The 21,125-nt window shown below is 44.8% G+C and overlaps 1 protein-coding gene across 1 annotated transcript in view; it reads right to left on the reverse strand.

Annotated features, from left to right (window-relative positions):
• LOC115615266 (peroxidasin homolog) overlaps positions 1–20,745 on the reverse strand; it is a 44,520-nt gene extending 23,775 nt beyond the window's left edge. The window contains 4 exon segments of the mRNA XM_030503208.1: positions 2,636–2,707; positions 2,955–3,026; positions 10,411–10,482; positions 20,326–20,745. Of these exon segments, the coding sequence (XP_030359068.1) occupies positions 2,636–2,707; positions 2,955–3,026; positions 10,411–10,482; positions 20,326–20,489 (380 nt within the window). The 5' untranslated portion in view covers positions 20,490–20,745.
• Positions 20,746–21,125: the final 380 nt, after the last annotated feature.

Genomic DNA, 21,125 nt, shown 5'->3' on the forward strand with positions numbered 1-21,125 from the left:
GATGTCGAGAAGCCAGCATCCTCTTCACTTCTCATTTTCCACATGCAAATAGAGGCCAACATTGGCTTTTCCCTTTCCTGGCAATTATTCACACTCTCTTAATAAACTAAACCATGCATAGAAGGGAGGACAGATTTGCTCTTCCCTGAAGCCTAAGCCCATCACCACCACCATGAATTGCCTGTTGCACTGTTAGGGGTCAGGATGAATTCCCTGCCCATGGAAAGCCAGCAGCAGCTGCTCCCATTTGAACACTGTTCAGGAATGCCTTGGCATTGCCCAACACAACCTTGGATTATGAGGGAGGAAGAAACAGCCTTACTACAAGGTTCTTGTTCCCAGTCTAGGAATTGCAATGTTTCTGAGCGGGATCATGAGTTTGCTGACAATTAAGTTGTACAAAAAAGCCCTGAACAACTTGAAAATTGGTCCTGCTTGTAGCTGAAGGTGGGATGGAGACATCCCAAGGTCTCTTCCAACCTGCATTTATCTTTGATTCTAACAGGAGCTCCCAGCTTGTGCATCCACCCAGCAAGAGCAGAAACACCTCGAAACGGCTGCCATTGGGCTCCTGTTTCTGCAGAGGGCAGGCACAGTCTCCAAAGACAGAGACGGTGCAGTCAGCTGGAACATTGGGATCTAAACAGCACATTAACATGAACAGCCCAATTCTTGCTAATAGAGGTTAATGCTTTTAATTCCACTAAAATCTCAAGCATGACCAGAGGCCAGAAAGACCTTCTGCATTGACCCAGGCCACCTTTTGCCATCAGCAAAGAAAACCTGGGGTCTGCAGAGCAACACCACCACGATACCTCAGATTCTGTGTGTCATTCACTGGCACAACTGACTGTTGTTGGAATGGTTTCAACACTGCCTAAACTCTTCCCCTTTATTTTACACAGGCATCAATTTCACAGCGGACACTGACTAATCCTGGGCCTACAAATACTCATTCTGCTATTGTAGCTGACTGCACCGAGAAATAACTGCCTAAGCTGCCACATGGCTGTTGGATTTGTAATGGAAAGATTAATGATAAATGGTCCCCTATCAGGGCACAGACTCAGATTCTGCAGTGGAGAGAGAAATGCATGCTCTAATAAGTCTCAGATTTCTGCTGCCATTGCTTTGGACCTTGAGGAAAGCATCTGATACTGTCCATCAGCCTGATTATGGTTTTTCTTGAAAAGCTGGCTTTGGGGTGCAGGAAAACAGGGTAGGATTTGAGCAAAGCTAATTCCTCTGGAACAGTGCCTGCCTGAGATTGAAAACAGATGGGACTTGCAGTGGGATGTTTGTTGGTTTTGTGGCTTTGTTGGGCTTTTTTTTTCCTTTCATTCGTGACATCAAGTCTGGAATGCTCCTTGGTAAAATATCACCATGGCCAGCATCATCTCCTCTCCGAGCACAGCTGAACCGGTATCTGCTTCCTATGCTTTCTCTCAGGCATCCTTGCTGAGCTGGCTGTTGGAAAACCATGCTGTATGCAAGGCTGGTAGCACACATATTACTAAGCTTGCCTGAAACTTCCCCTTATACTCTCTCCACTTCTGCTGTCAGCCTAGAGAACAAGCTGGATCCCTTTTACAGCAAAATCCTTCATTACATTCCAGCCCTATAAATGCTGCCATTGGGGATGATCCATGAATTAGAACAGGCTCACCTTTGGTCCCTGTTCTCCAACGATGCAAATAATTCCTACACTTCAAATATCCATGCTCACACTCTCTCCACATGCACACATGCATTTACACACATGTATATAATATAGCACAAGCCCTGGCATGAAAAATCCAATCCCAGTTTAGCAAGACACTTCAGAAGACCTCAGTCTTCCCATCTCACCTCGAGCATGACTATGAGTCAAACCCCAAAGCTTCTTTGATTGAATAAACAGCATAGGTTTGCTGTTCACAGAATGGGAGCAAATAAGATTTGCTAGAGAGTCACTGTGATGTGCTGCAGCTGTCAGGAGAACACACGGGGCTCCTTTCATTCCAGAGGATAGCTTGGAGGGAAAGTCATTGCTTTGGATCCATCCTTTTATCCCCACTGCAATTTCCAGATGCTTTAGAGCATGCAAGCACCATCATCCTGGGAGCTCCAAGGAATGCCTTGCTGTCCCAGCTCTCAGCTTGCACTTCATCCCTTCATTTTCAGGCATGGACAAGAGAGAAGTTCACCCAGTTCAAGAAAAGGGCCAGATTCTGCTCTCTGCTCCAGCAGCCCCAGCAGACATAAATGCAGCAGGCCAGCTGCCTTCTGCTGAAAGCCATCCTACAGACTCCTGTCTCCTCTCATTGTAGTGTCCTTGGATGCAAAGGGAATCAGAAGCACAGCTGGGCTCTTCCTGTGCCCCAGAGCTTTAGGGTCAGGAGAAAACATATGGGACACAATAGGAAGAGACCTCGGCATTAACTAACCAAAACCAGTAGTGGGACCAGCTGTTTTCAAACGAAGCCGCTGTAGTCTTGCAAAGCTGGATGAGAAAGCAGTAGAAGCCTCATCCTACACCTTGCAAAGTGTCTGGTACTCTCCACTAGTGGAAACACAGCACATGGGTTGGAGGAGCCAGTAAATCAGCCCTTACACACATCACATTCAGCAGCAAACAAAGCTCATTTGTACTTACAGCTGTTCCAGAGAATGCAGCCCATTGAAGGCATGTTGCTGGATGCTCTGAATTTCATTTTTATACAGGTAGCTTTAAAAAGGAGAGAAAGAAATTAGCATGAGGCTGCCTGATCAGCACTTGTGCTTTAAAGCAGGAAACAGCTTTGAATCTCAACCCAAAGCAGAGCTTATTGATTGGGTTCAAGGGCTGTGTTTTCTAGCTGTGACATGAACATCCCGAAATTCCAAGCACAGAAAATACATCCTTGACTGGCAAACATTAGACGTGGGTTGTTAAATTTCAAAGAGGGGAAGAAATAACTGAGCTGCCAACTCACAGGTATTTCAGGTTCTCCAGATCTTCAAAGGATCTTCTCACAATGTGCTTTATCTGATTATTGTTCAGCAGCCTGTTCAAATCAAGAAAGAAAACCACAAGTGGTGAGTTCAGCATGTGTGAGACTCGTGGCACTTCTGCTCCTGGATGCCCACTGGAAAGTCCTGAGTCCCTGTCTTAAAACAGAGTTTTAAGATTAAAAGGGGTTAGTAGATACTAACACGAGGTAAGTCAATGAGAAGGTTTCTTGCCCAGAGGTACCAAGTGCTTCCAATGGTCAAAGACCTTTCTTTACCTTCTGTCACAGTGGTTTTCATCCCAAAGTTACAATTTTGGCCAGGAAAGGGATGAGAAGAAGGAAGACAGGTAAAAGGAAGTGGAGGAAAGGAGATATTAAATCATTGCTGCCACTCTTGTACAACCACAAGAGTTTTTGAAGGTACGTGGTTGCATCCAACAATGTGTGAGCAGGGCTGTCCAGAACCAGTTTTTAAGAGGCCAAACACAGTTTCAAATACCAGTTCAAGTGGAGTTATAAAATGGTAATACTTTGTTTTAATCACTTTGTGTGCAAGTATGTGCAAATGAAAGAGAACTACATCCAGATCTGACTCCTGAGGCTATTCAGAGGCAACCTCCCTCCATCTAGAGAGCCTGGTGCCAGATTTTAATCCAAAACCCATGGACAACATCACATTGGCAGGTCATCTCTGACTTGTATGGGCAGTTGCCGTGACTGTGCATGCAAATGATGGCTTGTGCCAACAGCCAGAAACACAGCTTAACCTTGGAATAACCACCACCAGCAGTAACCACGCAGCTGAACGCCACAAAACCCTCTGCTGCAGCCACTGCCAAGCCCAACACTGAGACAATGAAATAAATCACTTATAAATAGCTCTTGAGTATCTGACACTGAACTATTCATTGTGGCTGCCCAACAGCACTCCTGTGGGTCTTTCGCTCTAGTATCCCACTGATGTTCAGGTCTGGAGCTCATAGCGGAACAGCTCAGAGCAAGGATTTTGCTAGCTAAACTTACTCCTAACTGGAGATGTGGATGGAGAGGAGAGCTGCAATCATGCACTGCAAAGATTTCTTTTTCTAGTGCTGTAGGAAAAACTGCTATTCCCTCTGCAAGCAGCAAACTTTACAGCGTTGGGTCAAATTCAACACGTCATTGGATGTGTTGAACTACTTTACGTCTCCTATTTGTGATAGCTCTGCTCCTCAGGAATGATCTGCCACCAGGCAGCAGGTGAGAGGACAGGTCAGTGCTTTCCCAGCAGGAAAACCCACTCTTCTGCCTCACTTTGCTGGAGAAAATTAGGCAGGCAGCACATCAACCAGCCTCTGGTGCTGTAAGGAAAGGTCCCTTCCTGGGAGGGACAGTTTGTGCAGGTAAAGAATGGAGGAAAAAAGATAAAGAGATGGGGAAAAGCAGAAGAAACCATGTGGGAAAAGATGATGAAGATAAAATCCAGCGCCTCAGGGATGAAAAGATGAAAGATGTCAGAAACACACATGTTGTGGCAGCTTCACAAGTTACTGCCAGGCACCTGAGCCACAGCAGCTCGTTCTCAGGTGGAGCATTACATTAAGGGTCCAAAATGCACATGAGAAACTCAAATGCAAAGAAGCTTTTGGAAGCCAGAGCAATAAAGGCTTGAGAAAAAGCTCGGTATCCTTCATTTGAGTATCCTCCCATTGATTAGCTCCATTAGCTCCTGCTACCATGGATGTGGGTGTCACTACCCAACTGCACATTGCCAGGGCTGTGGACAAGCAGCTCGAAGAGGTTAAGGCAGAAAGATGCTGGAAAGTTTCTGCACAGCTGGAGGTGATGGCTCAATACGGAGGTTAAACAACCCGATTTCACTCATAAGGATGCAAGAATGATGTCAAGCCCTTGGAACACAGGATCCTGCTTTGACAGCCAGATATGCTGAGTGGAAATACAGCCCCAACACCAACCCAAAGGTTTATTTGATGATTGAACACCCAAGGACTGGAAATAACTGCTCGAGAGCAGTGAGGGAGAGGGCTTTGGTCTATTTACCCACAGGAGAAAGACACCACAGGCACCAAACATGCACGCTTCCTTCCCTGCCCTCTATCAGCATGCTTTCATCCTCAGCCAGAGGAGGATGAAGGCAGCTTGTTCTCTATTATCTGATCCTTGGCCCCACTTCTGAGGACACAAGATGGGCTGATAGATGGATTCCAGCTCCAACGCCATTCCCATGGGATGGGTACCCACCTGTCCCCTGCTTTGCAACTGGCATCATCTGCTTGGTTCACAGGGGACATGAGACAACAACCAGGTGAGCAGGTCCTGGAGGCAGGGGCACACCAACAGCCCCACACACCACGATGGTCTGGACTCCATCACTGACCCTTTATCTTTAATGCCATGAGTTTGGATCAGAACTGAAGCCCAGGGGGGGATTTCAAATTGCAACATGCCGTCTGACTGCATTTTGATGCTATTTAAAAGCCTTAACCTAGTTTGTTTTGTTGTCCTGGCTGTCTAGGACAGTTCAAGGGGGTGTAATCAGTGATCCAAGCCAAACAAGATGAATTCTGGAAGCGGAGATGGCATGCAGCATGCAGGCCTCTTATCTCATCGTCTGATACTTAACAATTTGTTCATTGTCCCATTAAAGGATACAAAGCGTATGGAAGAAGCCATCCCTGTTTCCTGTCTCAGGATTCCCCATTGTAATGGAAGGATGTGTCCTGGAAAAAGCTCAAAAGTGAGATAATTCACGAAGTCAAGCATAGTCCATATATTCCAAACTGCTGCTTTCTGAGAAATCCATAGACAAGACAGCACTTCTGGCTCCTAGAAAGACTTGAGATGGCTTCTGCACAGCTGTCTGCTCCTTGACTCCTGTGCAATTCATCCAGGCAGGGAATGTGCAAAATCCTGGCATGACCTAGGTACGGAGCCCAGTGCAATCGATAGCAAAAATGCCCAAATTCCTGCTAACATTAGAGAGGATTGAAAGTTAAGATCTACTGCTAACTGAATCTGCTGGGAATAGAAGCTCTGGCAGACAGAAGCTGGAAAGATCATTACCGACACATGTCTTAAGTATACCCTGCAGCGAAACAAGCTCAATTAAAAGTAGCAGCAGTACATTTCCTAGCAGAATGATGTGGCATTCCCCTTCGTGCCAGCTGATGAATTGGGCTCCAAATGAGGAGGTGGACTCAATCATACAGGCTTTTTTCCTACAAAGTTCTTCTGGGAGGTTTGAGATATACAAGCACCATGAGATCTGGCCCAGATTCACTAAGAGACCATTTTACATTCAGTTTCCTTTAGGTTTTATGTCCTGGCTGCCCCTCCCTTCTCCTTCCCCACCCTCTCTCTGGGTTGCCAAGGACAGGCTTAAGTTGCATTAAATGAGTCGTTTTCTGTATTGAAGAATGCATTAAACGATGTGACAGTACAGAATTCAGACCCAAACCATCTACTCTTTCCTCTTGTCATTTGACAAACCACATCCTACAGTCGTGGTGACATAACAGCTATTTTTTTTCCTCCCACCAGTAATAGAAATCATCATGTAGTGTATTTAAAGGTGGAGAAAAAGTGAGTTTAATGCTCAGCTTGTTCACAGAATTCTGGAATAGCCATTTCCCATATTTGCGGGAGAAATGTTTATTCTGAGACCCAAGCAGGCTCCAACATCCCCTCCTTGCTGGCAGTAACATGCTCTTTCAAGAGCTACTAGAGGTTCAAGACAGAACCTCCACATTATTCCTGTTGTTCAGCCCAAACCCCTTTACAAGCAGCATGTAAAGGAGAGGTGCAGAGCTCACCAGACGTGCCTTTTGCTCTCACCTAAACAGAGAGAGAATATGACTATCGCTTGGGTCAATGTGGCAAGGTACTGTCCCCCTATGGAAACACATAACAGGACAGTCATGAAGGGGTGTCCTCATCCATCCCCACCCAAAAATGACCCAACGGAGCAAGAGCTGGGAAGGAAGCAAGAAGATGCTGTGCCTCACCATGGGCTCGCAATGCGTTTGCTCTCTTCCATGGTCCACCACCTGCTGTGAGCTAAAACTGGGTTAAGTGATGCGGTTAAGCATTGGCAAACTCCAGCCAAACAGCTGCTGAGGAGCATTCTGGATGGCATACAAGAGGGTTTTTTGCCTCCCTCTCCCTGCTACCCTATTTTTTTTATCCAAGGGGACATATTAAGAGTTTAAAAATACACAGAGAAGATCCCAACACCAACATCTGCACTGGAACTGAGGAGAGGCAATAGGAAGGGATGAGGAAACCTTACGACTCTAAAAGACCTTCAGCCAAAGAGGACTTCTCCACTGCAGACAGCCAACAAACAAGCTCCCAGTGGTGCAGCATTTAGGGTAATTGTTACTACCTGTGATGCTGTACCAGGAGTTCCCAGCCAGCAGCACACACTGACTGTGTCTCTTCCATAGACAAATAGGGCTCCTGGTTCTAATTTTCAAGTGGTGCTCTGTAATTTATCAAATCTCCCACGCCAGAGAGAGAAAAGAGGAGAAAAGAGTCAGAGGAAGGTTTGAACTGTTGAAAAGCCCTACGGGATGTTCATGGCAGGCTCCTCTTCTGTCAGTCTCACAGCCCGCCTCCCTGCGTCCAATGTAAGCTACAAAGGTTTCCTTATCAGGGTGGTTTATAAACTGTCAAATTTGGATATAGCACAGCCATCCTGCCCAAGAGGAGATGCAGAACAGAAGCTTCCCCCAGAAACCTGCTGCCTTTCCTTTGCCAGGCCAAAACACTGGAGGAAAAAGGCTCTTTTAGAAGCATTTATTTGCTTAAGGAATGTTTCTTTAAGTCCCATGGCAGAAAGCTGCAAGCTCAGAGCTCTGCACATGGAACCTGAGCGACTCTGTCCTCCAAACCTCTCACTTCAAATACTCCGGCCAAACTTTCCCAGCAAGTCTCTCAGGGATTCTGAGGGATTTATTCTGTCTATCACTCCAAGACCTATATGAGTCCTCAGGCTAAAGTTTACCATTTAGAAACATCAGCAAATTCTTCAGCTCTTGTCAGTTTTGATGTGGGAATTGGACAAAGCGAAATTCCTGGAGAGAAATTTGCTTCAGGAGTGCGAGGTCTGACATTCTCTCCTTCTGTTGTTTAGCTCCTCATCCATGGGAGTTCACTACCACGAGTGTGAGAATCACTGATTTTTCCAGTTTGCTGGCCAGGCCAGGCAATGTGAAGCATACAAAGTGCTATCTAAATGGAAAAGTTTCAGTGCAAAACCAGTTGGTTTTCAGAATTCAGACATAAAAATGCCATATTTTGTTAGAGCAGTGTCTCATCTAGTCCAGTATTCCAGCTCTGGCAATGGCTTTAGGACACTATTCAGGGAAAGCAGGAGAGCCTGCCCCACCATCTGTGCAAAACATGCCTTTTACTGCCCTGGCATCCGTAACCATGAGATTAGGGATGTTTGGAGGTACATTCATGCCTATTCCCTTTAATATCTGTTCATGGACTTGCTGTCCTTGAGGTCCCTGTCCAGGAGGATGTGGAGACAAAGCAAAAAGAATGGGACAAACGCACGGAGCATCATAGAGAGACAGGTCTTCCCACCTCAGCTGCGTATCTATATCTACCTTTAAGCAGAGCCACAAAGACAGAAGCAGAAGTCTTGCACGTGCCAAGGACCTGCCTAGACCGAGGCACTGCCAGGGCAGGAACTGGGATCTCCTACAAAGCAGGTCGGGTGGAGCATCTCTCCAGTGAAGGCCTGCCAGCATCCTGCATTTGCCTAGGGCTCAGCTGAGGCAAGGCTGGTGGTCCTGCTGAGCTGCCTGCCAAACATCTGTCTGCATCACACAGGCATGACATAATTTGGAGCAGTTCCTCTGCTCGACTCAGGAGAGCTCCAGGGGTAGAAGAGCAGGTCTGGAGATCAAGATGCCTCAGCAGAGCTTTGTGATAAGGTAAAACCCTACGGTCTCAGGCTGTATTTTCTCTCTAGATACTTTAGTCACATTTATCACTCTATCATCTGACCCTATCTCAAATGACAGAAATCCATCCAAAGTCTCCTTTCTCTCTATTATTCTTGGTAATTAAGTACCATGTGGTGCTGTTTCAGAGATTAACATGGGCTGTTCTTGTGCTATGGATGAACAGCATCACTAGCAATGAAGTTTTCTACCAGTTTACTAGTTGACCACCCATGATCCTGTGAGCAGGGGCTTGGGCCATGACAGGGCACTTCGAAGTCATGGTTTGGCCAATCAGTCCCACACACACAATGGAAGCATCTTTAGCAAATATTGATTTTTAAATGATAGCTATTAAACAGGCCTCTATGATAAAGTCCTGCTGTATTCCCACTCTTCCTACAGCTTCTCACAATTGACTGAATGCCTTATTGCCCAGGTCTTCCTTCTTCCAGCACTGTCATCCCTAAAGGATCAAGGACTTCAGATCTTTCCAGGTCAGACAGAATAAGCAACCTGGACTTTCTCTTACCATTTGGGACCATGAATGAATGAACCCAAGAGATACGAATGTCTGTCATACAGTGCAGGCTCCCAAGCTGCTGGTTTGCCTCATGAAGAGACTGGAGCTTGGACCTGGAAATCTTATTGCTGTTAGCACCAAGTTACAGCTCAGATAATCAGATCTGAGTCCCAACAGGCCAATTACATCCAGCACAGCGCTGTGCTGACACAGCTTCGGTTTCTGATTTGGGAGCTGGTTTGTTTTCAACTTCTTGGCTACACGGTGCAGATGTACTCATATCTCACCTCAAACCCTCAGCCTTGCAGCAGCAAGAAGCAGCAAAGGCTCCCAGGATTTCCTTTGAGCAGAGTGGGAAACATGTGAGGAGAGTAGTACATCATACTGATGTGAGCGTGCCAGCTCTGGCTGGGATGCAACACTGAAGGAACTGCTTTCTACTCCCATTCTTATCTGTTGTAGGGTAGGTGTAAGCATTTATTCTAGGGCAAGGCGTAGGGACAAGACTGCATTTGAAAGGATGTTCTCTCACTTGAGTTGAACTCATGTAGAGTAACTTTTGTGGTTCATGCCTTTGAGGAAGCCACGGAAAGGAAGAAGCTTTTAATGAATTCCTCCACTACCTTAATCCCAGGCCAGAACTGGTTTTAAGGGCTACTCTAAGGCCAAACCTGCTCAAAAATCCTCAGTCAGTAATAGTACACATCAGGACTTTCAAAACTTGTTTAAAAGGACAGGTTAGTTGTGAAAAATGAATGTTATTAAAAGGCACATTTAATTTTAAAAGGTAAAAAATATGACCCAGGATAGAACAGAGAGAGTTCAAAAGCTTTAACTGGATATTCATAACTTGGCTGAAACAACTAAAGGACCAAAACCATCTTTAAGCCATTATAGAGGACAGTCCAAACACAAATAATGAATGGATATCCTCACTGCAGGATCACTGGGAGGAACTTACAGCGTGTTGAGGTTCTTCAGTCTTCTGAAGGCTCCGGGTTGGATCTCCTTGATGTGGTTGAAGCGTAAATCTCTAAAAGCAGAAAACACAATCAGTGCACTTGGGATATAAACAAGCTTTTAGCAATGAGCATCACCAATGGGAGGAAGGGAGGAGGGCTGATGGGAGATACTATCATACCAGGCCTGTGTGAACTGGAGAAATGGAGACAGAGATCATGGAGAGAGAGGAGAAGGAGTGGGGATAGTGGCTGGGATCGGGTCTCCTCTTGTCTGTAAACTCAGCCAACAGCCAGGACAAGCTGATGTTTACAAAATTCATATTAATATCATAGAAAACTAAAGGTTGAAAGGACTCAAGTGATCATTTCCATGAGCACTAGACAAGTTCTGCACCTTAACAACCCCAAGCTCACATGCAATTACACTTACACCTCATACTCACTCGTAGAGGAATGCAGATCACCATGTGGACCCGTTTTTTAGCTCCTTAGCAAAATTATTCTTGCCCTAAAATGGTTAAATCTGATCAAATAACCTCATATAATAAGCATTTTGCATTCTGCTGTGCTGTGCTCCAAGACTCAGCACAGCTTATCGCTGCCTGCATTTCCAATGTGTGCCAACTTCAATTAGAATTAGTGGAGTCCAGGGGATTCTGGCAAATTTCAAGGGCTGCCCATGTAACTACATCAACTTGGAACCCTAAAACAGGGGGTTTTGATTGCTAATGAGATAATAAAACAAGAGCTAAGTGGTTTAACCTGGTTAACCAAGTAGAAACACTTCTATAGGGAATGTGCATTGATTTGGCACCTCGCGCGCTCCAGTCTATTATAACAAATCACAAAACACTGACAAATGGATTTTGCTGCTAGTTTCTATCCAAGGCACAATAATGAAGTTGACTTTTTTCCCCTCCTACACTGTTTAATCTATCACATTTAGAGAATACACAGCTATTTCTAGGTTTAAGGCAGCCTTTTAAGGGCATTTGCTTTAAGGGGAAAACACATATGACCATGCTGAACTGCCTGTCATTCTGTTGGTGACTGACGGAGCATTTGGAAGCAGAAGTTAAAACAAGCTACAAGCTCAACACTTATTTTTAGAACAAGAATCGTGGCCTTTATAAAATTAAGATTAGAAAGAGGTGAATTCATTGCAGGGAGCTTTAAGTGAACTGACAGTGAGTATCTAAGGGGGCTGAAAAATAGAATCATAGAAATGATTGGGTTGGAAGGGACCTTTGAGCAACACCTTTGAGCAAGCACTTGAGAAGAGGATACAGTGTAAGTAAAGCTGATTTTATGTTAAGATGGAATGTTTCTTTAGCTTAACAGTTTGCAAAACTAGTTATTTTTATGTTAAAAAAATCCTCACTAAGTTTTCTTACATTTTAGGCAGAAAATATACTTCGAATCACACTGAAATATTAAATCTCTGCCTTGTTACCCCTTTGCTATCACTCAATGCACTCTATTGTGGTGCTTCTCTTCTATAACGGTATAACTTTGAACAAAGGAAGGAGAAGACTCAAGTGGAGAGAATCTCTCCCCTTTTAGTGGTAAGTAAAGAGAAGAATTAGAGGGCAGGGAGGAGCACAGCTTCAGTATGTCAGAAAAAGTGTTGGAATTGTCATTTACAAGCACCATTTGTCTGCTGCAAACTGCAGTCCCGAAAGATCACCCTTTGGAATCACAGTTTTTAACAGCAACTTTACCCTTGACATTTTCTGATGCATTTGGCTTTACGCACATTGCTTCAAATGCACATTTCTTGCTCTTCTTGTTGGAAGGTGTTACACATCCCTCTTCCCTGATGATGTGAATTTGAGGCTATCTGCACGGCTCTCTCAAGGCAATGGCTGACACCATAAAGCCAAATACTATTAAACATTGGCAAAGCGGACAGCACAATGCGCTGACTGCTCTCCATGGCCTCATTAAAAGGAGAGGAGGAAAGACTAGACCATGAAGAAAGGTGAAGAAATGCAAACCTGATTTATACACTAACACACAGACACCAACCCTACTGCCCCAGGGGGCTGTAAAGAGCTGGGTAATTAGTCCAAGCAGCTGGCTACAGGTAATAGGGAACATCACAAATGCATGGAAGCAATACACAGGGGTCAGGGCTGAAGCTGTTGATGCTCATGGAAGTCAGCAAGAAACAGGCAGTGAAGTGTAAAACACCACTTTGGGTCGCAGGCTGCAGGTGGGGAAAGAAAATCATCGGACTGTTTTAATGAACAGACATAACTGCAATCCTCCACATGCCAGCATTCACATATAAGTGCATGGCTTCCAAACAAAAAGCAAGAGCCAGAACCACAGGTGATTGGAAACAACTCTGAAAACGCAGAATATAAACCACAAGCTCAGGGTTGTTTTTACTAATGGTCATTTTTACTAAAACTAAAGTAGTTTTTACTATTTCCAATAACTCTTTGGAAATGGTCATCGCTATTGCTTGGCTGGACCATCTCTCTGTAGTGCCTCTGCTTCTGAGAAGTGCATGGATGGAGAGATGCATCCTGATAGCTCATACAACACGGGTCTGGTTTCATGCAGGATCTTCTCCCCTGCGCCACCTCAAGGAGCGTATAATAAAATTTAGCTTATAATTTTAATGAAATATCTTGACTTTTCTTCTGTTTTCTGTTCCAGATGAGACCTTTACGTGATCCCCTGGACCCCAGCTGCCTTGCACTCCTTTGTAAAGCTCACTCTCCAGTTTGCTCTCCATCACACAAAGGCAACAGCTTTCCTCACAGACAAAAAAGGGAACTGGAACAGCACGTGTCTACTCTGAGCACTTCATTTCAAGAAATGATGTGAATTAACTGGAGAGAATCCAGAGGAAAGCAGTGCGAATGATCTGAAGTCTAGGAAATGTGACAAGAAGAAGAACCGGAATAGCCTATTTAGCCACAGATACAGCAACTATGTCAGAACTTGGCTACCCATATAAAAGGGCAAATAGTCACCAACTGAAAGTGCAGATTAGGAGGTATATTTAAAATACCTTAAACATTGAGGCTGATAAAACACATTGCAGGAGGGATGCAGGTGAGACAGACATTACCCACGTAGGGTTTATAGGTGGATCTTGCCCTGAAGGCAGAAGGATGGATTAGACTGTTCTGCTGCCTGTACCCAAGACAGCAGCAAAAAGACACTAGTGTGGATGTTCCTACACAGCAAAGCCCCTGGAGACACAGAGGAACCCGCTTCTTCCTCCATACCAATGCATTAAAAACCCCCAAACAATACTTTGGCTCATTAATAGTGTTTTTTCTCCAGACCTTGCCTTAGCCTGAAGCTGGTAATGAATGCCACATAGGACTGCACACGGAAATTCCTGGCTTGCATGTGTTTGAGAACATTCCCAATGGAGTTTGCCCCCTCTTACACAGAAACTTTTGTTTCTCTCTATTCCCAGGGCACTCACTCTGGAAACTTTGGGTTTCTTTTCACGAACAAGTGTGCTTTATACAGGGACCAGCATCCCCCATGCCAGCCCCTTCCAGCTGCTGTGCGCACCAGCAGCTGAGCTCCCCCAGTTCCTCCTTCTTCCAACCTGGAATTTGCAAAATGGGGGAAAAATAATGAAAATAAATGTGTTATGGTTTAATTCACACACACACAGTTTCAAGGCTGGAAGTCTGGGATTACATGATACCTCTCCAACAGGAACAAATGCTGCTAAAGGATCCCAGATCACAGAGTCACAGACTGGTTTGTGTTGGAAGGAACTTTAAAGCTCTTCCAGTTCCAACCCCCTGCCATGGGCAGGGACACCTTCCACTAGAGCAGGTTGCTCCAAGCCCCTGTGTCCAACCTGGCCTTGAACACTGCCAGGGATGGGGCAGCCACAGCTTCTCTGGGCACCCTGTGCCAGCGCCTCAGCACCCTCACAGGGAAGAGCTTCTGCCTCAGAGCTCATCTCAATCTCCCCTCTAAGATCCTCTTCTACCTTCACTCACACAGTGCACACAGAAGCTATAACTCTGTCATGAATCTGGGCTGGAATACATGGATAATCTATGATCTGCTACTGAAACAACTCATCTTTTCTGAACCTGGGAAGTCCAAACCCCATGGCAGAGGCTTACTGAGAATGCCAGAATTTGCACATGGATGGAGAAACACATCTTCACAGAATGACACTTGAATCTCCCTAATCCTCTCAGCTGCTACAGAACAATCAGTCCTAAAAGCATTGTGTTAAATAATTATCAGTGATTAGTCTATAAAGCAATCAATGGCTTTTACAAGTAACTTCCACTTCTGTTTAATGTATTTAGGCTCTTGTGGAATCATCTCTTACTATGTTAACTAAGCAGATAATTAGCTACAAGAGGTATTTTACTGCAGTTCCATGGAAATTACAGGGTTTGTTTCACTGAAGCATCTTTTGTGTTCCAAAGGTTGTGCACAGCAACGATGCTGACAGTTCTGGACCATTTCACCCAGAAGTGGTTGAATAAGTGGCAGGGCCCCCTTCATTATCAATGAAGACACAGAGTAAAGGTGGTTTTACAAAGAAAGATAAGACTTCGAGGTTCCTTCCAGTGTTTTTTAGGGAAGAAAGGATGTGAAAGACACCCAAACACAATTTTTAAGTCAAGTTTCCCATATATAAGAGGAGCTAGAATATTTACCAGAAAGAATCATTCCTCTTACTTATCCACAGAACATCAGAGCCAGCTTTGCAGGTTCTCCCATCCTGCCAAATAGCTCCAGTCCTGGCAGGAAGGAGAACAGCCTTGCTGAGATGGAAATGAAGTCTTCCAGACTCATTCCAGCTGTCACCAGCTCCCCAACTCAGGAATGTCCCTCTCACACACGATTCCCCAAATGGTTTTAATAAATGACAGCTGTCATCTCCGCATCCCTACATGGACACCGGAGCATTGCCATCGCTGCTAGACAGATGAGAAGACTGCAGGGAGGCTCGGGGCTGGGTTATTTTCCAAGTCTTGTCTATTCTGGGATGTTTCAGCTGAGGATGTCGAGATTTGACTCTTCAAAGAGTGAACAGGAAGGAAAAGATGGAATACCAGTAAATGAGATGATACGATCATCGGTTGAAACACTGAAGAGCAAGGAGATGCAGATACACGCAGCAGAACAGGCTGTTGCTCTCTGCTGCACTGCCACACTGCTCACATTTTGATGTTTCAGGGATGGACACACTAGATTTTAATTAAGAAACCACCACAGGCACTCCTGAAAGCAGCTTTTTAAGATTTCAGCTCACACAAACAGGAGACAGAGTTTCAAAGTGCTCCCTCTGCATCAGCTGGGGCAAGAACTCAAGAGTAATTCAGGAGCCAGCGTCCCAAACTGGCTTGATCCCAGCATTTCCGTGCATGTAAGCTGGTCCCAATGATGCACGTTAGAGCCTGGCCCTGAAGGCATTGCCAGGGCAGAAGGGATCTGCTGGTGCATCATCCCTGCTGCAATTGTTTCATCAACTGTCATACGCATCCCTTGAGCTCTTCCTTGCAAAGGCAGGAGCAAGGAATACCTCCAAAACGTAGTTTTGGCCCTGGCCACATCCAAACAGGGAGATTACACAAAAACCCTGTTGAACTGATCAATCTTAGATAATTTGAGCTATTACATACTAGCAGTGGGTATGGAGAGTAAGGTCTGATCCTATTCAAACCAGCTAAGTCTGTTCTTGAGCATTCATGTCAGCAAGGAACAGAACTCTCTTAATCTAATGTGTATTTCCTTTGCACCATCTATTCAAGATATTGCCCACACCAAGTGAAGACAGCTTTCTCTTCTCCCAGGTATATCCTGACCCTGATCCAGAGGAAGTAAAAGCAAGTTTCCAAGCATAAAGATGTATTTATCTTTTCCATGGAGTCCAAGAGGCAGTAGCACCACACCAGCTGAAATGAACTGCTGGGGCATTCTTTAATATCAAGTCTCGCGTACCATAGGTGTCAGCTTTTTTCTTTCTTAAGAGCATGACCATTTAAGTCTTTACCCAGAATACACACACATTCCTTCACCAAAAAACACTGCCTTCTCCTTAAAGAGCACTGGAAAAACATCCTGGCATACCTATGGGGAGAAGGATATATTGAGGTCAATGAAAATGCAAATAGTCCAGTGGGAACCAGCTGATGAAGCACTGTGAAGACCAGTGAAGACAGGATTTATAAACCCTACAGGCAGCTACAATCACAACAGTTTGGATGCTTCCATCAAAAGATGCTGGAATGTTTCTAGAAGGAAAACGTGTTTTAAACACCTTCCCTCTGCATTTTCCTTCTGACGAAGGTACCTTTATATACAGAATATACAGAAGATTTTGGTCACCTCTGAAAAGGTTTAATAAGGATTAAATACTGGAGCAAAAGAAGTGGAGATCCCACCTGGCACATCCACAACGTGTGGGTGTGCGTTTAATGGCTGCATCTAAGATTATCACAGGAGGAGGAAATGAGTAATCCATTCTTTAACCTAAAACACGCGACAGAGACCACAAAGGGAGCAGCATTTCCAAGAACTCCTTTGCTCAGAAAAAAACCTCTCCCCAACAAATGTAGAAGATTCCTTCTCTAAACTCTGCTCCTTAAGATAGAGAATGCACCGTGTCCTTCCCTACTGCAGCGCAATGACCTGCGGGAGGGAGAAAGGAACCAAGCAGCCACCGAACAAGCAGCACAACGATGAAGGGGAACAAAACTTGTCAAGCTGGCTGTGCTTCCACTGCCCCATTAGCAACCAGGTCTGTGAACAACTGGGTCACCTTCAATTCATGCCAGCAGTGAGTTCAGATCCCAGACACTGCGCTGGCTTTGCTTGTGCCCTCAGCTGTGCTTCTCCAGAAGTCCTCATTCATTACGCGCTCTGCAGAATGCAGAGAGGAGAATAACCCCTGGCTAATTGGGTTGCAATCCATTAGCTGCCAGCCAGAGGGGAACTTCTTTCCATGAATTTCTTCTACTCATGCCCACACATTGCAAAGTTTATTGTTTTAAATGTCACACTGTAGAACAAATCACTTTGAAGGTTAAAGCCCTATTGAAATTTTCTGAGTGTATGTTACACAGCTGTTCCCTTCTTGGGGCTGCTGGCTAAAAGAAGTGCTTGAATCCCAGCGGCAAGCAGCAGATCACATCTGGATAATCATGTTCCAGTTGAAGAGACAGCAGCCAAAATACATCTGCAGTTATACATCATGGATTTTCATAGTTTACTTATCTGTATACGTGTAGTCGTTCCTGCCATCCTATTCTCTGCTCAGGATAAAACTTCATTACCAGAGATAAATAGTCTATTGCTATAACCAGACATTGGGCCAGATCCTCAGCTGCACCCAGCTGGGATTGGGAAGGGAGGAGGGAAATGGTGACCAAAGAGGAGCCAATAACAGCTCGTCAATCCTGGAACTGGTTCCATGCCAACCCCAGCATCGCTCCGAGAAGGCCATGGGCTGTTCTAAGGGACGCCAGCTGGCTGCAGACCCAAGGGGGATCCTGCCAACAGGGCTTGTTGAAGCCCAGCATGTGCCGGCCACAAGACATTCCCACTCTTCAAGGATTGCTAGAGAGAGGGTGGCACAGAGTCACGGAGGTCAGATAGTCCCAAACTCCCATCTTCAAAGCAAACTCCATCTGGATACTGCAGCTGCGAAGGAGCTGAGCTGGAGCCTGTTTGTAGCTGCAGTTGCAGGCTTGGTCCTGTTCATACCAAAGGGTGAATGTGGAAAATATCACAATCCCACATCTTCTACTCAGAGTAACTCCAGGATCAGGACTATTCTTGCTATAATTGGGAATGTTCACTGGCACAACGATCCTCCCAGGAGAAACATTAACATACCAAAAAGTTGGACTAGATAGGGGCTCGGTTAAGAAGCATTCTTTGATCTTTCACAATTAAAAGTTGAATTATTCAAAGCTATTTATATAGATACAATGGGATGCTGGCTGGCAAATGCATTTACATACATGAGATCTTCAAGATAGCCACAAAGTCAGGAGTTTCATTGCCACACACCATACAAAGGCACATGATCTGCCAACAGAGAATGCTTCCCAGGCTGATATTATCTATCAGGATCCCTACTCATCAGTATGGGTTTGCTTATGATTATGCAAAGAGTATGTGAAGAGAATGAACCAGACAAATATTTTTAAAAATACTGGTCTATAAGGATAGTCATCATATTTGGAATAGTCCTACTTCTATCTCTCACAACTATACCATTTAGCTAATGTTTAAAACCCCAGCTTCCCATTCAAGGTTGTGCCTATCGTATTAAACTAAATAAACCAGATTTCCAAATGGATCATCAGGCAAAACATGGACCACTTTCAAGCAGCATACACACAAACTAGTGAGAGGGAATTAGGGTGACTGTATACGCTGCACTGGAAAATCTGGTCACCTTTCTAGATTGAGTTTTACAGATAACTCAACACCACCTACATTACAGCAAGATACTACCTGGAATTCTACTAAAGCTGCAAGGACAAGCCGTGGACCAGGGTTGGGATTTGCCCCCTGCAGCACAGAGAATGAAGAGTGCTGTAGCCAGAGGGCATTTGGAAATACACCAATCTGGTACTGAGAAAAAGCTGGTGACCACAGGAGGTTTCCCTCCTGCTGCACTCAAAGAATCTCAACAGGAAACACGCTCAGGCTATCCAGTGTGACAGCAAATGCTGCCTCATGTCAAACAGAGAACAGAAATTAAACTTTATGGAGCTCAATATCTCAGTTCAGCCAACGAAACAAACTTTTCCTCCCCATAAAAATCCATGTTTAAACAAGGAGAAACAAGATCTTTTGGTAAACTCACACAGTGTAAAAGTACTTTAAACATTTTAGTATTCCAAGATGCAGGGGAATAAGAGGTGGGGGAAAAGTTTAGTAACACTTTGGAGACTCAGACTCTGCAAGTTGCTCCAAGAGCAGAAACCACTAGTGTACAGCAACAAGCCATACAGTACTACCCAGTTCCACACTGTAGAATAACCACTCCATCACTAGCCTGGGGACAAAGCACATCCAGACGCTGATCAAGATGTGGTTTGTTACAGGCACAGGGAAAAGCCTCTCAAACTAGTGTTTTACAATCAGCAGCAGTTTAAGGAGGATGAGTGTAAAGATTAATTGTTGACAAGTCTGCCAACCCAAAGGATGACCTGAGAGCAGCACAAAGGGAAGTATTTTGTCACATGCCATTGCATTTTAAAGCCACCTTTAAGTGTAGGATTCATTTAGAATCACAGGGAAGTGCTCTCCTGGACCTATCAGTAAGAGCAGCTTAGTCTCCAAGTGTTCCACATCCTTTTTCTCCACCTTTTCTGTTTGAATGGACTCAGCCAGCAGCTCCCTCACCAGCAGGTACTTCAATTCTCAAGGAATCTGTGAGTTACCACCACTGCTGCTTTCCAAATAAGCCTTAAGTTTGGTTTGCACAGTTCAGATAGAACCTGGAAAACCAGTACTCAAAGGTTAGGAAAGAAATGGTGTTGTATGTATTAGAAAAGCGTTTGTTTCAGTGGAGACTAAAGCCTGAACTGCTGGATTTCCTCTCCCCCTAAGGCTCATATACAAACCCCTCTCTAGCATAAACTGTGTACCTTCCTATAAGCTCAGTTTAACACATGTGACCTTTGATTCTCCAAAAGTGGCTTCCAGTGATCACCCTGGCATTATTCTTATTAGATTTTTCAATTCCCTTGATTGCCCTTGTAACCATTCACTGACGCCAAAAGCAGCAGTTTCTGGTTTATGCTTTAAAAGCATGAAACAGTTTAGGATGAAGACAACGATGCAGGAAAAAAAGGAGGATAAAAAGCATACCTTTGGCCTTGACTTTTTCTTTCTTCTTTCTAAAGAGCAGGTAAGCAAGGCAGTAAAATGAAAGGGTTACTCACAGTATGCTTGTCTGGGGTGGGATATCAGGGATGGTTTCCAACATCAGATGCATGCATCTCACTGTAGTCCTGAAGCACAGGCAGCGACTAGGACAGGAGCAGGAGAAACTGGGCAGGAGGAGAAAACACAGCAAGCCTGGAAGAGAGGCAGGTTTGAGCAGCATGGTGTTTGCCGGAGTGTATTTGCCTCAATTCTGAGCTGCAGGAAGCTGATAAAAAAAGTTTCCCAGCCCCGAGGTCCAGGAGGAGGGGACTCATCAGCATGTGTTTGCAATTAAATTAAGGCAGTTTGACAGACCAACCGCCCACCCTCTCTCTGCCATGATGTACATCACTGGAGATCACACTGTTCCCACCCCTCTGGAATTAAGGCGCTGAAATACAAACTCTAAGCTTTGATTTATTCTGGCCTCCTTTCTTATTCTGAACAGTGAATTAACTCCTCACCTTCTCCCCAGGCACATCTGAACGCACCTTCATGGGCAACGACCATGAACCCTGCGTCCAGGGCTGGTCTAGGACATGGATGGGCCAGGGTCAAGTTTTTTTATGCACACTCTGCAAACTAAGGGTAGCATCTTACCTAACAGCCTGTCAAACATATCAGGCAGTGAGGGTTTTAGGATAGAGGCTGTCTCCTAGTACATGTGGTTACAACGTCCAGCAAAAATAGGTTTCTAACATTGATGAGAGTGTGGAATGCTACAGAGAAGTGATTTTAAAAGGGAGGTCCCTAAAAGAGACAAATAACCTGCAAATAAAGACAAATCCCCCTTATCTTATGCACTGTGTAAAGTTTC

The sequence above is a fragment of the Strigops habroptila genome, chromosome 13, assembly GCF_004027225.2.
Source record: "Strigops habroptila isolate Jane chromosome 13, bStrHab1.2.pri, whole genome shotgun sequence".
Taxonomy (NCBI): Eukaryota; Metazoa; Chordata; class Aves; order Psittaciformes; family Psittacidae; genus Strigops; species Strigops habroptila.